Raw genomic sequence first — 17,500 nt, 5'->3', positions numbered from 1 at the left:
GCTACTTTCTCAGCTCCAGGAATGGGTACCCCTCCATGAATTCTTTCACTGCTCACACTTTTACCTGTACTGATAAGTTCCTATGTTTATTCATTTTAGTCTGTTTCTCTTGTTTTAATATAGTTCATCCAAAGGGATTAAGGTAATAGTGTGTTACTGAATCTGTATATCATCTCAACTTTTTTTTTTTTTTTTGAATGGAAGAACTCCCAAGCTACCATTATACAACCTCCTGCCTTAATCAAAAGTCTGAATTAGAATGAAATAAGTGATGTGGATTAGTTCTTCTTTTTCTTCTTCTTCTCCTCCTCCTCTTCTTCCTCTTCCTTCCTCTTTCTTCTTCTTTCTTCTTTCTTCTTCTTCTTTTTCTTTGTCATTGTTGTTCTTCTCTTTTTTTTGCTTTATAAAAGTGATAGGGACTTCCTTAAGAACACAGAGCATTTCATTGATATTAAACATGTACATCTAAATTCTATAGTGACACCAAAGTAGGGTAGCTGAGTGTACACCCAAAAGAGCCAAGTTTATCCAAAAGAAGATATGGCCACATGAAAGGTAAGTGAAAACTAGAAGAAAAGGGGCAGACAGGCAGCTGGCAACTTTCCAGCTCTGTGCTAAGTGTTAGGGATACAGATACAAGTAAATAGAAAGGCCTTAATTCTCAAAGTGTTTACCTTCTAATGGGGAAGAGAGCCTATAATAGGGCAATATAAAAAATTCAAAGAAAAAGTAACTCAATTTAATAAATTGATGGAAATAAGCAAGAAAAGAAATGAAATAATCTCTATCAAACAGACCAGAGCATTCCAGGGAAGCTTTCATTCACAGCAAGTCTTAATAGAATAAAAGAAGTAAAATATGAGAGAGGCACAGAGAGGAAAAAAGCTTGGCAGAGAAGGAACTCTTTGTACCAAGGCTTAGAAAAAAAAAATCAGAGGGGAAAATGGGAGAGGAAAGAAGCAGAAGAAATACTTTATTAAAATTGTTTAAGAGTTTGTTATTCTGAATTTGACAGATACTAGCAAACATGAATACTTTTATAAACCAAAACACATATAATACAGGATATAGAATGACAAATTTCATTTGGCACAGCTTGTTTTTTTTAAAATACATACTCAATTTGCCATGTAAATTCTCCAAAGCTGTCCCAATTGTCTTTGTTTCCCACTAAATTTCCTTTGTCCTCTTTTCTTTCTTTTTTTTTCTTTTGTATTATTAGCACTAGTCCTCCTCTCTAGCAATTATCCCCTCCCCCATTTTTATAGCCCTACCTTATAAGTTAGCATAGCCACTCAAAACAGATCTATGTATTGATTGTGTACAAAAAGCATGTCTCAGCATTTCTAGTCCATACTTTTTTCTTTGTATGTGGATAACAACCTTAGTCCTTTGGAGTCATAAATGGGCATTCCATTGATCAGAGTTCTTACAAATTTTAAAGCTTATAATTTGTTTTTGCAATGTTATAGTTATTTAAATTATTCTCCTGTTCTAAAACTTTACTTAGCACCAATTTACATAAGTCTTCTTTGATTTTTTTTGAATCTATTCCTTTCATCATTTTTGACAGCACAAAAATACTCCATTTCATTCATATAACATAATTTATTCAACTGTACCCAAATTTCTGGGTACCCCCTAGTTTTTGTTTCTTTTCTACAAAAGAAAATATGCTTATTATTTTAACATATGGTTCTTCCATCTTTCCTTGATATTTTAAAGGGTATATATATATGCTTAGTAATAACATTGCTAGATCAAAGAGTATCCATACTTTAGTAAACTGAGGGGTATAGTTCCAAAATGTTTTCAGAATAGGCAGACCCATTTATAGCTCCATCAGAAGTGCATTATTGTACCTGTCTTCCTAAAACCACACAATAAATCTCATTTTCCTTTTTTTTGGTTATTTTTGCCAATTTGATGGGTATGTAGATGAAACCTCATAGTTGTTTTAATTTGCAGTTCTCTTATGATTAGCTATTTGAAGCATTTTTTCATATGATTGTTAATGGCTTACTTTGATTCTTTAGACATGTGCTCATTCCCAAAAGAGGAAATTTTTTAAACTGTGGTTTTAGTGGAGTAGGAAGTATAATTGGTATGGAATAAAGAAGAAATATAATCAGGAAAGGCTTCATATACTATACTATAGCAGGGGTTGGCAAACTATGGCCTGAGAGCCAAATACATCCTGTTGCCTATATTTAAAAATATAAAAACCATTCTTAATTCCCAACTGAACAAAAACAAGCATTAAATGGATTTGACTTATTAACCATACTGACTTCTGGTATAATATGTATATAGGTGCAAAGAATTGAGTCAGGCTAACATGGACTTTCCCTGTTGAGGTAGAATAGAAAATTGAGTTGGATAGGTAAATTATTAATCAATTATTTATTGATTATGAAGTAGAAGAACTTGGACTTGAGCCACTAGTTATTAAGGAATTGATGTAGATTCATAAACAAGGAATGCTTGGAAACCATTGATACTTTGTTGCAGTATTGATCTCATTGATGAATGCACTATCTCTATAGATTGTTAAGAGGACACCCCATATACACTCTCTCATATTGTATTGTTCTTGTCTTGTCCTCTCATAAATACTTCACAGAGGAATTTGGATCTAGCTAACAGTAGGCTTTACCTTAGAACTCTTGATTTTGCATGGATGATGATGGGGCAAGTTCTATTAGCAAGTAGCTAAATGACTCAGTGGATAGAGGGACCGGGAGCCAGAAGATCTGTGTTCAAATGTGATCTCAGATACTTACTAGCTATGTGACCTTGGGCAAATTATTTTAACTTTCTTTACTTCAGTTTCCTCATTTATAAAATGATCTGGAGAAGGAAATGATAAACCATTCTAATATATTTGGCAAGAAAACCCCGAAAAGGGATTGCAAAATGACTGGATCAAAGATTATCCATAGTTTAGTAATTGGGGGGGGTTACTTCCAAAATGCTTTCCAGAATAGGCAGACAAATTAACAGCTCCATAAGGAGTGCGTTATTGTGCCTGTTTTCTTACAATCATCCCATAAATCTTATTTTTCTTTTTTTGTCATATTTACAATTTGATGGGTATGCGATGAAAACTCATAGTTGTTTTAATTTATAGCTCTCTTATTAATAACTATTTAGAACATCTTTTCATATGATTGTTAATATCTTACTTCTTTAGACATGTGCTTGTTCACACAATAGGAAATATTTTAAACTGTGGTTTCAGTGGAGTAGGAAGTATAACCACTGTGGAATAAAGAATGGATATGATCACGAGAAGCTTTATATAGTGTACTACACCAGAAATTGGCAAGCTTTAGCCAAGGGACACAATTGAAAAACAATTGGACAACAATAGCAATGTTTTAAGAAAACCAATCTAGCTGTGATATATTAGAAATTGGAGACCATAATGGAAAGAGTCTAAGATCTTAGTTTTAGTCAATCAATAATCAATAAAATAAGCAAGCAATACCAAGTACCAATTATTGTGCTAAGAACAAGGAACATAAACAGAAAAGTGAAATAGTTCCTGCCTTACATTCTGTTGGAAGAGAAAACATTTGCATGATTAAGTTTATGGAGAATATATCCAACACAAATACAAACAAATTTGGAGAAAGAGATATTAGGAATTAGAGAATAAAGAAAGGTTTCAAGATAGTATTTGAGCCAAGTTTGGAAAACAAGTTATTCTTTTTGTTTGTTTGTTTTTTGCTTTATTTTTCTCAATAGTATTTTATTTTTCCAGTTACATGTAGAAATAGTTTTCAACATTCACTTCTGGGAGATTGTGTTCCAATTTTCTCTCTCTCTGTCTCTCTCTCTCTCTCTCTCTCTCTTTCTCTCTCTCTCTCTCTCTCTTACATACCTCCTCTCCAAGACAGGGAGCAATCTGATATAAGTTATGTATATAGAATCATTTTAAACATATTTCCACTTTAGTCATATTGTGAAAGAAAAATCAGAACAAAAGGGGAAAAGCATGAGAAAGCAAACAAACAAAAAAAGGTGAAAATAGTATGCTTTGATCCGCATTTAGTCTCCATAGTTTTCTTTCTCTGAATGCAGATGGCATTTTCCATCTTAAGAATACTAGAATTGTTTTGGATCACTGTATTGTTAAGTTCATCATAGTTGATCATCACACAGTCTTGTGTATATAATGTTCTACTGATTTTATTCACTTCACTCATAAGTAGCTCATGTAAAATTTTCAAGGTTTTCTGAAAGCAGCCTGCTCATCATTTCTAATAGAACAATAACATTACATTTCATTCACATAATAAAACATATTCAGCCATTCCCCAGTTGATGAAATTATTCTAAAAGGTTGAAGTAAGAAGAATATAAACTTTCTGGGCATGGAAAACTGGCAATGCAAAGGCATGGGTATAGGCATATTAGGAAGAGTAAGATGCTTCCTGCTGGATTGAAGTGTGAAAAGTGTAATCATGTAAAATTATTCTGGAAAGCTATATTGGGACCAAGTTAGGAAGATCATTATCTGCCAAAGAAAGACATTTCTATTTCATCCTAATGGCAGTAGGGACCTGGACAAATCAGCCTCAGTTTCCTCATCTGTAACATGGAGACAATGTAAAACGAAGAGTTCCAGTGTTGTTGTAGGGTTCAGACGAGGTAATGTATATCCAAACTTTTTGCAAACATTAAAATGCTATCTAAATGCTAGTTATTATTTATTATTATTATTATTATTTATATTGTGGTTAGAGCACAGGAGTTAAGCTTGTTGCTGAAGTTGTAGACCTAGGAGATAGGGGAAATGGCAGTTCTCTTTATACAAATAGGGAAGTTGGGAAGAGGGGTTGGTTTTAAGGGAATGATAATGAATTCTGGTTTGATCCAGTTGAGTTTGAGATGTTTATGGTACATCCAGTTTGATATGTCCAACAGGCAAAGTGGAATAAAAGAGTCATTTAAGGAAGTATAAAAGACTTACTTAGATAAATTAAAGGCCCAGTTGATATTAGATAATATAAATTTGTCAAGGCCTAAGGAGTCTTTGGTTAGATACACAGATCTGGAAGTCATCTTTATGATGATGATAATTTAACTTAGGAGCACTAATCACATCAAGTGAGTGAGAATACAGAATGGAGAGAAGGAGACTCCAAAATTGGAAATGGTATATTGGAGGAAAGCTAAAAGAGAATCTTTCATGAACATTCAGAAAGATAAAATTGAGGAGAAGGCAATCAATAAAATGAAATATTATAGAAAGGTTGAAAAAGTTAGGTTTTGATGAATGTCCATTAGACTTAACATTTAAGAGATCATTGGCTACTTTGGAGGAAGTATTTCCGTCAGTAATGAGTTTGGAAGGCAGAATATAAAGGATTATGAAGTAAATGGGAAGAAAGGAAGTGGAGACAATGAAAGTAGACAGCTTTTTTTAGGAGTTTGGTTGTAAAAGAGAGGAAAGATAAAAGACAGTAGCTTGAGGCATCTGCTCAAGTGTAGGATTTAATGGAGTTCTTTTTTTTAATTCCCAATTACATGTAAAAACATTTTAAAATATATTTTAAAAATATTGACTTTCAAATTTTCTTCTCCCTTTTGATATAGATTATACATGTGCAGTCATGCAAAACATGACTTTCCATATTAGTCATGTTGTCAAAGAAAAAGGACAAGGAAAATAAAAGAAAAAAGCATATTTCAGTCAGCATTCAGAGTGTATCAGTTCTTTCTCTGGAAGGTGATAGAATTTTGGAATTGTCTTAGAACAATTTATTGCTAAGAATAGCTAAGGAATTCTCAGTTGATCATCATACAATATTCCTGATATTGTGTACAATGTTCTGGTTCTGCTCACTTCACTTTGTTTCAGTTCATATAAGTTTTTAAGTGGAGATTTTTTCAAGGTATGAGAAGGGAATTGGGGTATGGGGGAGATTGATGAATAGAGAAAGAAGATGAATATTGGGATAATCTGCTGAAGAAGACAAGAGGGATTCAGAGTATCTTTAGAAGTCCCCTTTTAGAGGATATAAATGTAGAGACAATGGCTGGAGGAAATACCTCTTTTATCAGATATTGGAATGGAAGAGATAATGGGAATGATATCAATGAGTTTTGAGTTTTAAGAGGAGGAAAGAAGATGTAGTTCATGGCGAATGGTCTCTATATTCTAAAGAAAACATAAAACAATGCTCTAGTTTTGGAAGCTGAGGTTGAGCAAGATGAAAGAGATTTGAGGAGAAAAGAGAAGACTTGGAATAGTCTCTATGGGAAGTGAGATAGAAAACCAGTTAGGAAAGAGTTACAGGATTATATGGCTGGAGTGAAGATTCAGTTGAGCAGTTAAATGGTGCAGAAGATGGAGTGCTGACTTTGGAATCAGAAAGACCTGAGTTCAAATTCTGTTTCAGATACTTATTAGCTGTGTGGCAAATCACTTAACCATTCTCAGCCTCAGTTTACTCATCTATCAAATGAGGATACTAATAATATCTACCTGTCAGGGATATTGTGAGGATCAAATGAGATCACATGTAAAATGTTTTATAAATCTTTAATCCGTGTATAAATGCTAGAATCTGTCAGCCTGCTTTTGTGATTCTTTCAGTTGTTTAGCAGCATATAAATAGGAGTGGAAGAGGCAGATGAGGACAGGTTTGGAAAACCAAACTACTGCTGGTTCTGTCTCTTACTGGCTTAAAAGCACAGCTCTAGACTCCAGTCTCTTCATCTGTAAGATGAGCATTGGATGGTCTCTAAGGACCCCTCCATCATTCTATGCTCTAACACTGTTCTGATTTAGTATGTGTTTGAAGTGGGCATCATGTCTAGAGCAACTAAGCAAGCTGTTATGCACATATTTAATACTGAATAATTTAATTGAACTTAGTCAATACTGTTGGTTAGTGGAGGGAATGAGCTAAGATGTCAATACCATAAATAGCCATATGACCATGGATGAAATTACTTCTCCAAGTGCCAGTCATTTTGTCTCTTTGCCTCAGTTTACTCTTCTTGTAATTCCCCCAGATCTCACTAACAGCTGTGTGGTCTTGGATGGAATTATTGGACTTTGGCTTCCTCTTCTATACAGTAAAGGGCTTGGGCAGGGTGACCTTTAAGGTTCTTTTTTAGCCTCAGAGTTCTGTGCTTCTACTTAACCAGTACCATTGACAAGCATGTGGATGTTTTACACAAGACTCAAGTAAGGAGTCAGTCACTCTGAAAATGACTAGCATCCATTTTCTTCTCTTTCTCCTTACTAGAAAAAAAAAATTGGTGATGGTGTAGAAACTTAACTGAAGAAAGCTCAAGACAACCAGACATTGAAAGTAAAAGGGATTGGTTAGAGGTAGAATGGAAAAAGTCAATTTTTATGAAATGTTTCCTCAGTGTAGGCATCATGCTGTGTTTCAACTGTAAGCCTTCTGAGGGCAGTTTGCCTTTTGCCTCTTTTTTGTATCGCCAGTGTTTAGCATAGTCCTGGCACAGAGTAGGCACTCAATTGTTGATTGATTGATTGATTGGTTATATATTGAAGATATACAAAGATAAAAAAATTTTTCTTGCTCTTAAGAGCTTATATTTTACTAGGAAAAGGCAAGATTAGCTAGCTCTATTTATACAGTGCCTTAAATTTGCAAAGATCCTTATAAATATCTCATTTAATGCTCCTAGCAACCCTGTGAGGTAGGTACTATTATTATCCCCATTTTGTAGAGGAGAAGACTGAGATGGAAAGAAGTGAAATTATTTACCCAAGGTAACAAAGATAATAAATGTCTAAAAGGGATTTGAACTCAGGTCTTTCTGATTCCAGGTTGCCTGCCACACAGCTGCTTTGAGATTAGTCTAGGTAAGTTGCTGAGTATATACAAAGTAATTTCTAAGAGGGGAAGCAAAGAATACTGACAAGTGGGGGCACCAACAAAAGTTTCAGGTGACTCATGAATCGAGTCTTGAATAGAGCTAGAAATTCAGCAAAATGGAGATGGGGAGAGAAAATCTATACAGAGATGGAGGTCATTTTTTCAGTCATGTCTGACTCTTCATGACCCATTTGGGATTTTCTTGGCAAAGATACTGAAGTGGTTTGCCATTTTTCTTCAGTTCATTTGACAGATGAAGAAAATTGAGGCAAACAGACTTAAGTGACTTGCCCAGGGTCACACAGCTAGTAAGTATCTGCCACCAGATTTGAACTCAGGAAAATGAGCCTTACTGGCGTATCCATTGAGTCATTTAGCTCCCAGAAAGAGAGGTGGAGGAAATAGAAAATTCATTTAAAAAAATAATTTGCGATGTAGAATACATGAAAAGAGAGAATGTGAAATCAATTTGGAAAGATAGATCGGAGCCAAATTGTGAAGGGCTTCAGATGCTCAACAGAGGGATTTGTAGTTAATCGATAGTCAGCCAATAAGTCAGCCACTGAATCTTCTTGAGTGATGGAGTTAGATCTAAGCTTTAAGAATGCCAGCTTGGTCTTAATGTGGAAAATGGATTGTAGACAAGAGATACTAGACATCAATGCGTGATGATGGAACAATGGAGAGAAGGAGATGGATGAGATTGTTATGGAGGTACAATTTACAAGACTTCACAACTGATTTACTATAAAGGGTAAAGAAGGATTAGAAGAATAATGGTATCATTGATAGAAAGAGGGGTAATATTAGAGGAAAGTAACAAGTTGTGTTTTAAATGCTTATGTGATCTAACTACATAGAGATGTCAAGCAGATGCTGTGGGAATAAAGTCCAAAAGAGAGATGAAATCAGGATATCTAGATTAGGGTAAAATTGATAATTGAACACATGGGAGCTAATAAGATCACCAAGAAGGTATAGAGAAAAAAAGAGGACCCAAGACAGAGTCCTGAGGCAGATCCATACAAAATAGGCAGGACTTAGATGATGGTCCATCCAAGGAGACAGAAGGAATGGTCATATTGGTGGGAGACCCATAGGAAAAGAATCATGAAAACTCATGAAGGAGGCAGTACCCAGGAGGAGGGGGTAGCCAGCAATGTCCTGCTTCAAAGGAGTCAAAAAGCAGAGGCCTGAGAAAAGACCACTGGGTTTAGCAGTTAAAGGTCATTGGTAACTTTGTCAAGGCCTGCAAAGGACAGAGAAGTGAATGGGATCTACAAATTTTGTAGAGAAGGAAAGGCATGTGAAATGGTAGCTTTTGTAAGGTAGAGGAGGGAGGAAGATGGTAGGGTCCTTTGTAGGTATTTATTTTAATGATAGGGGAAACAGGCATTTTCCCCTATCACTGAAATCTTTTAAAATTTTGTGTAACTTTGTACTGTATGATGAACCAAAGTTTTAATTCTGACTGACAACTTAGTAATTAGTCCTGGAAAAGGATAATTTATCTCCTTCAACATCAGCTTTCTCATCTCTAACGTGGAGATAATAATGGTTATACTACCTACCACCCTAGATTGTTGTGAGGAAAGCCCTTTGTAAATGTTAAAGTACTATACAAATATGTCTTATGTGTTCTTTTAACTTTTTCTTTTTTCCACAGACATACACACATACACATGCATAAACATTCCCCACAGACACAAATACATACGCTTGCATAAATATACATACACAGAGGGAGATGTTTCAACTTCAGAAACTCAAGAAAGGCTAAGTCTGGCTTTTATTCTAATTCCACATGGGCCTAGAAAGGAAAAGAATCCTAAAAAAGAACAGGAGCAATGACTTAGCTTTAGGGGCAGAATAATTTAATAAAATCTCAGCACCTACTAATATTAGATAAATCATTCAACATCTTTGGCGTTAGTTCCCCCTGAGATTTCTTCCAACTCAGCTTCTATGATCTATTGGGGAAAAAAACTATATGATAGTAGGTTAAGCCTTCTGGGACAGAGAAATATCACTTCAAGTTAAGTTTAACAAACTTTTCACTATGTATAAAGCCCTGTATCTGGGAAGTTGCCTTTCCAGGACATCCCCTACCTGGATGATCACTCCTTTGTTTTGTAATCAGGTCTCAGTCCTTTGTAATAATTTGGAAGTCTATTCCATCCCTTTCTGCTTTCATTCTTATTTCACTTCTTGGTCTTGCTACTTTCAGGTCGGGGACCAGATTCTGGAAGTCAACGGGAGGAGTTTCTTGAACATTCCCCATGATGAAGCTGTCAAGCTGCTGAAGTCATCAAAGCATCTCATCATGACAGTGAAGGATGTGGGGAGGTTGCCCCATGCGCGAACCACTGTGGATGAGACCAAATGGATTGCCAGCTCCCGGATTGAAGAAACGTTGGTGAACTCATCAGGGTCTGTTACTGGTGCTCTCTTGCCTACAGAACCATTTCTGTAAAGTAATTCCAGTTCTCACAATTCCTATACATTGAGTCCTGCTTTCGGAAGACTGTGAGTCTCCAGTTGGTCACTGCCTCTGTCAGGCAAACTCTTTAGGAGAGTGGGACATTATGGTCTAATATTGATTCAGAAAATAGAATCCTAAGACTATTATTTATTACCTAAGGTAATATGGACAAGTCATGGAGCTCAGTTTTTTTCATTTGTAAAATCAGAGACTTGAACTAGATACTCATTTTTGGTCCTTACTCTAAATCTGGTAATAATTAATGATGACTATCTTCTCCAATTCCCCGGCACTTCTTTTCTAACCGTTTCTCCAGACAGCAAAGCTCTTTTTGCATCCTCAGCATTTAGCACAGTGCCAAGTATACAATAATCACTTAATAAGTGTATTGATTAATTAATGTCAACTTCAATAGGATTACTTATAAAGATTAATTGAAATAATGTCTTTAAAACCTTTTGTAAATCTCAAAGTTATAATTAATTTATTATCAATAGTCATTCTCTGGCTTGATTCAAATCATAAGAGCCTTCATTACACACAGTGAAATTTACCCGACTCCTATTCCTAGCTGATGGGATGTAATCTTCTTGAGAGCAGGGATGATTTCATTCTTTTCTTTGATTCTCCAATGCCTAGTGTAGTGCATAGTATATAGCTGATTTTGAATAAATGTTAGCTAATTCATTGAGTCCCCAGTAGCCTACAATTAAGTAACCTTCAAGACTAAGAGCCTAGTTATCCAGGCCCAGTATCTCAGGGACTTATTTCCTGGAAACCAAAAGAAATTCACCTTCCCTTGAAGTAGAAACTTTTTCTGAATCCTCCATCAAAAAAAAACTATAATTTTTTTTCTGGTCAGACCACTTTGAACTATTTAGAAGATGCTGAGAATTGTTATCTTTGTTTGCAGGATACCTGGTGATCTCATAGGAGAAGCAACAGCAAAGGTAAGAAGTTCTTAATCTTCTGAAGATTTGAACAGCAAAAAAAAAAAGTCCTTTCTTTAACAGATATTTAATTCTGACCCAAAAGTAACAGATGATTTATTCTTATCATCTTTTAATTGGTTGATTATTTTCTTTTCATACCCTTTTTGTACATCCTTTTGCAACAATAGATAAGAAATCAGATCCAGCATTTTTGTGGCTCTTTGTCTTAAGACATTTATTGGATTATCAAGCTATTCTTCACCTTATTATCCCTAAGCTTCTCTTCCTGGGGGACTTGTTAATGAGGCTCTTGAAAGTGCCCCCTATGATGATCAGCTGTGAATGACTTTTCTATTCTCAGCAATACAATGATCCAAGATTACTCTGAAGGACTTCTGATTAAAAATGTTTTCTATACCCCGAGAAAGAACTGATTATCTCTAAATACAGATTGAAACTTACTTTTAATTTTTTTTATTTTTTTTTAAATTAAAGCTTTTTATTCACAAAACATATGCATGGGTAATTTTTCAACACTGACCCTTGTAAAACCTGTTCCAAATTTTCCCTCCTTCTCCCTCCCCTCTCCCCTAGATAGCAGGTAGTCCAATACATTAAATATGTTAAAATATATAATAAATCCAATATATGTATACATATTTATACATTAGTTATCTTGCTGCACAAGAAAAATATCAAGAAGGAAGAGAAAAAAACTGGGAAAGAAAACAAAATGCAAGCAAACCAACAACAGAGAGAGTGAGAATACTATGTTGTGGTACACATTCAGTTCCCACGGTTCTCTCTCTGGGTGTAGATGGCTCTCTTCATCACTGAGCAAGTGGAACTGGCCTGAATCATCTCATTGTTGGAGGGCCACATCCATCAGTATTGATTGACCCATAGTCTTATTGTTGCTGTGTACAATGATCTCCTAGTCCTGCTCATTTCACTCAGCATCAGTTCATGTAAGTCTCTCCAGGCCTTTCTGAAATCATCCTGATGGTTTTTTCTTACAAAACAATAATATCCCATAACATTCATATACCATAACTTGTTCAGCAATTCTCCAATTAATGGACATCCACTTAGTTTCCAGTTTCTAACCACTACAAAAAGGGCTGCTACAAACATTTTTGCACATACGGGTCCCTTTACCTTCTTTAATATCTTTTATATTTAATTGTTTTTAATTTTTATTAAATAATTAATTTATTTCAATATAATCGTATTTAAATATCTTTGATATTTAATATCAAATAAAATGTATTTGGGATCTAAGCCCAGTAATAACACTGCTGAGTCAAAGGGTATACACAATTTGATAACTGTTTGAACGTAGTGCTAAACTGCTCTCCAGAATGCCTGGATCCATTCACAGTTCCACCCACAATGTATCAGTGTCCCAGTTTTCCCACATCCCCTTCAACATTCGTCATTATCATTACCTGTCATTCTAGCCAATCTGAGAGATATGTAGAGGTATCTCAGAGTTGTCTTAATTTGCATTTCTCTGATCAATAATGATTTGGAGAGTCTTTTCATATGATTGGAAATAGTTTCAATTTCTTCATTTGAAAATTGTTCACATCCTTTGACCATTTATCAACTGACATACTTTTTTTAACTTTATTTTTTAAGATGTTAGGGGTTTTTTTGGGGGGGAGAAGAGAACTGTTTTCTTCCCCATCATTACTTTTATGAAAATGTTTTACATAATTTTACATATGCCTTCTCAATGGGGGTGGGGTGGAGAGGGAGCGAATCTGGAACTTAAAGTTTTAAAAACACATGTAAAATTATTTTACATGTAACTAGGGAAAATTATATTATCTATTTATATGTCTCTATATAAACAGAAAGAAAGAAAGAAAGAAAGAGAGAGAGAGAGAGAGAGAAAGAAAGAAAGAAAGAAAGAAAGAAAGAAAGAAAGAGAGAGAGAGAGAGAGAGAGAGAGAGAGAGAGAAAGAAAGAAAGAAAGAAAGAAAGAAAGAAAGAAAGAAAGAAAGAAAGAAAGAAAGAAAGAAAGAAAGAAAGAAAGAAAGAAAGAAAGAAAGAAAGAAAGAAAGAAAGAAAGAAAGAAAGAAAGAAAGAGAGAAAGAGAGAGAGAGAGAGAGAGAGAGAGAGAGAGAGAAAGAGAGAGAGAGAGAGAGAGAGAGAGAGAGAGAAAGAGAGGGAGGGAGGGAAGAAAAAGAAAGAAAGAAAATGCCTCCTATTGGGTCTTTGAGATCCACAGGAATATGTTTCTCAAGTTAATCTCTGGGGAAAGCTGTGCTATCTGAATATTTGGAAGAAGGAGATGCTTGTTTTTGAAGGAGGAACAAAAATGAGCTTTGACTTGAGATGTTGAAATGTGGACATATGTAATCCTGCTTCCTTTTGTTATAGAAGTTGGTTTTTTTGTTTGCTTATTGGGTTTTTTTTCCCACCTCTGAAATCTTGATGCCTCATTCTGACTCGGAAGTGACCCTACCTTCTCAGATCCCACACCTATGGAGCATAGCTTTTTTAGATCTTGCCAAATTCTGAAGAGGCTTGGAGTTCAAGGAAATCTCCCATGTATTCCTTTTTTTTTTCCTGTAGACCTTGCTAATGTGCTTAGCATGCATCATTTTGTGTATGTGCTATATGTCCCTCAACTAAAATTTTTAGCTTCATAAAGGCAGAGATTGTTCCTTATCTAAGCTTTGGATTTCCCACAGTGCTAACACAGAGTTCTTCCTGCTTTATAGAAACTCAGTAAATGCTTATTGAATTGAATAAATTATACCAATGGACACAAGTCCCAGGGGGCAGAATTTAAAGCTGTGGGTAGAAATTACAATGATAGATTTTGACCGCATGTGTTGGAAAACTTCCTACCAATTAGAGCTGTCCAGAAGCAGGAACAGTTGAAGTGCTGAAGGAAGTAGAGAAGTTTTCATTTCTTTGTTCATATTTTTGTGATAATAATAACTCACATTTCCTTAGCACCTATGATTTACAAAGTATTTTCCTCATGACATCCCTGTAAGATAAGTAGCATCAGTATTATTAGCCCCATTTTAGAGAGTAGAAAAGTATAATCACTGCTAACCTTTAAATAATGCTTTACAATTACAGAACATTTTACATAAATTATCTCATTTGATCTTTGTGGCAGGCCCCCGAGATAATCAGGACAGATATTATGAAACCTATTTTATAGAAAAAGAAGTTGAGGTTCCCAGAAGTAAGTGACATATATCATAGACCGGGGCTCTTCCCATTCTCTTTAATGTCTCTGGAAGACATGTTTAGCCATTCTGACATTTGAATTTGCCATCTAGAAGCTTGTAAGAAGAAAAGGACCTATATGGACAAAAATATTTACAGCAGCTTTTTTTGTGGTAGCCAAAAACTGGAAACTGAAGGGATGCCCATCCATTGGGAAAGGCTGAACAAGTCGTGATATGTCATTGTGATGGAAAGTTATTGTGCTATAAGAAATGACAAGCAGGAGGAGCTATTTCAGAAAAATGTAGGGACACATATTGATGCAGAGTGAAACTCCAAATGGGGTCGCATTGCACATGACTATAATGACTGAGTAATAGAGAAATGAGAAGAACTAAGAGAACATCATACAGGATAACAGTAATATTGTAAAGATTGGAAAGATGCATCTATGAAAGACTTGGTACTTTGATCAATACAATGAATCAAGACAATTTCAATTCCTCATGATGAAAAATGCTATCTATACCCAAATAGAAAACTAATGCACTCTGAGTATAGATTGAAGCACACTTTTTTTTACTTTATTTTTCAATATGCTTAATATATAAATGTTTTGCTTGACTTCATATGTCTAATTGATTTCATGTTGTTTACCTTCCTCCAAGTAGGGCAAGTATTGGAAGGAGGGAGAGAATTTGGAACTCAAAAATTTTTTTAAAAATTAATGTTAAAAGAAATAAATTATTTTTTAAAAAGAAAAAATACAAGCCTATAAGCAAGCAGTGACATCAGCCAGCTCACTTAATTTAATATTGATATCTAGTGTTGTCTTGTTAAAACCAATATGTGGACAAAACGAAGCCATGTCAAAATAGACGGGGCAAAACTGACACATGTTTAGGGAAACCATTTTTAATTTTGTGTGTAATAGGAACATTTTGATTATCTGGGTCTAAAATCTTTTTAAAAATGCTGGGATCTGTGCCAAGGTAGCTGATGCTCCGAATCCATTAAAATGGGTAATAAACTGAGGTGATATAGATAGATTCCCTAAAACACTACCAGTCTGTGTTTCCTCCTCTCTTCCAGCTTCTCCTTCCCTCTCGCTCATCTTTATTTCAGTCCTTTCTTGCTCTATTTCTTTTATTGCTTCTTTCTGCCAAGTTAATACCTAGGCCCTGGGTGTGTGCCAGTAATCTTACTCAGAGTTTGTAAATGTCTGTAGAAGGCATTCTTCATGGACTGAGAAGTGTCCTGAGCTTCAAGGTCAACCTACAAGGCACCCAGCCTCAAAGAGATAAAGCAAATCCCAATTGCCCATGTTGTACCAGAATTATAGGGTCTGGGCCAGAAATGCCATTTAGTAATGCTTACCTTCATGCTTCCTCCCTGCTAGAATGCTAGGTTGTCTCTAGCTAATAATATCTGTGGAATTTTTGCAATTCTAGAAAGAATGTCTCTCTTAATTTTGTAACATATGTATGTCAGTACTCTGAACATTTTTTCCCAAAGAACTTTAGTAAGAATTTAAGCCAGTCCAGTCTTTTTTCTTTTAAATTGATTTTTTAAATTAGCAAGCACTTTTTTCTTCCTCCCCTCTTGCACATATTGAGACAGAAAAAAGAAAAGCAAAACCCTAGCAACAAATATGCACAGTTAAGCAATCCAAAAACATCTATCTCATTTTGCATTTTGAGTCCATCACCTCTTTGTCCTGAGTTCCTGTTAGTCAACTCTCAATTATCTATGCCTCTAGAGGAAGGATTAATGATATGGATAATTGAAAAACTAGGATTAATCCCAAATTATAGATAAGCTGAAACCCATTTCTGTTTGGCTCTGTAATAAAGACTACATAATTTCTATAACAGTAGCAGACTCATCTTCCTAATTATGTTTGGCTTAATATGACTATATTTGACCTTAGCTGAATATGAGTTTGCATTTCCTGAGTTCTCACTTGCTTCTTTGAGTATTCTCTCCTTTCTCAACCATCCCTCACACAACTGCCAAAAACACCTTCTTAATGCACAGGTTTGACCATGTCACTCCCTTACTGAAAGATATTTGGTGGCTCCCTATGCAATGGTGGAGATTAGTTTTTAATATTTTAATTGTGGAGAATTTGGGCTAGGATTCATGTTCAAAAGATGTCCAACCCCTAGCAATTAAGGCACACACTTTTTATTTGTTCTTTTACCTACACAGGACATATGACCTGAGTAAGGCAGGTAAGTAGGGGGCAAGGATACTGGATGGGAGACAAGTCATAATTCCAGGGAAGGATAATAACTTTAGTCCTGACTGGATGGGGGTCAAAACAAGGAGGTCAAGGGCAGGAGATGGGAGTTGGAGGGATAAATCCCAGCAGGCATTTGAGATAAGCCACCTAGAGTTTTGGGACTCTTTGGAATATAAAATGGTCAGAGCTTCGAGATTTTAATTCTTTCAGTCCTAATGGCCAGGAAGGGGGTGACCATAATAATTTTATTTAGATCATAATAATTCAAGGAAACTGAAGCATAACACTTATTACCTTTAGGAGGAAAGCACAGATCTCACAGCCTGGCTTTGAAGATTGTCTTCATTCTAATTTCATCCTGTCTTTCCATCTTTATTTCATAGAATTAATTCACCTTTATATGCTCGTTATCCAAGTTGAAATAGACTACCAGCTGTTCCCTAATCTTGCCTTGACATTTTTTGTCTCCATTTGTGTGTATAGGTTAAACCTCATGCCTGGAATATACTCTTTCCTCATTTCTGTCTGTTCATCATTAACATCATCATCATCATCATCATCATCATCATCATCCCACCTTCTCTTCAAGATTTAGCTCAGATATCACCTCTTCCATGAAGCCTTCCCTGACTTTTTTTTAGCTAAAATGTTTTCTCCATTATAACACTTTGCCTAGCTCTCATTATTCCTATCATAATCTATAATCTCATACTTATCTGTGTCCATGTCATGCCCCTTTGATTATATTGTTCATTCCTTGGGGTCAAAGACTTAATAG

At 35.3% G+C, this 17,500-nt stretch overlaps 1 protein-coding gene across 1 annotated transcript in view; it reads left to right on the top strand.

Moving 5' to 3' along the window:
- Nucleotides 1-17,500, top strand: part of WHRN (whirlin) — a 120,523-nt gene that overhangs the window by 70,644 nt on the left and 32,379 nt on the right. The window contains 2 exon segments of the mRNA XM_074292889.1: nt 10,096-10,298; nt 11,264-11,300. Coding sequence (XP_074148990.1) covers nt 10,096-10,298; nt 11,264-11,300 — 240 coding nt within the window.

Source organism: Sminthopsis crassicaudata, chromosome 2 (assembly GCF_048593235.1).
Source record: "Sminthopsis crassicaudata isolate SCR6 chromosome 2, ASM4859323v1, whole genome shotgun sequence".
Taxonomy (NCBI): domain Eukaryota; kingdom Metazoa; phylum Chordata; class Mammalia; order Dasyuromorphia; family Dasyuridae; genus Sminthopsis; species Sminthopsis crassicaudata.
Note: the sequence above shows the minus strand (reverse complement) of the source record. Positions and strands in the feature narration are given on the sequence as shown.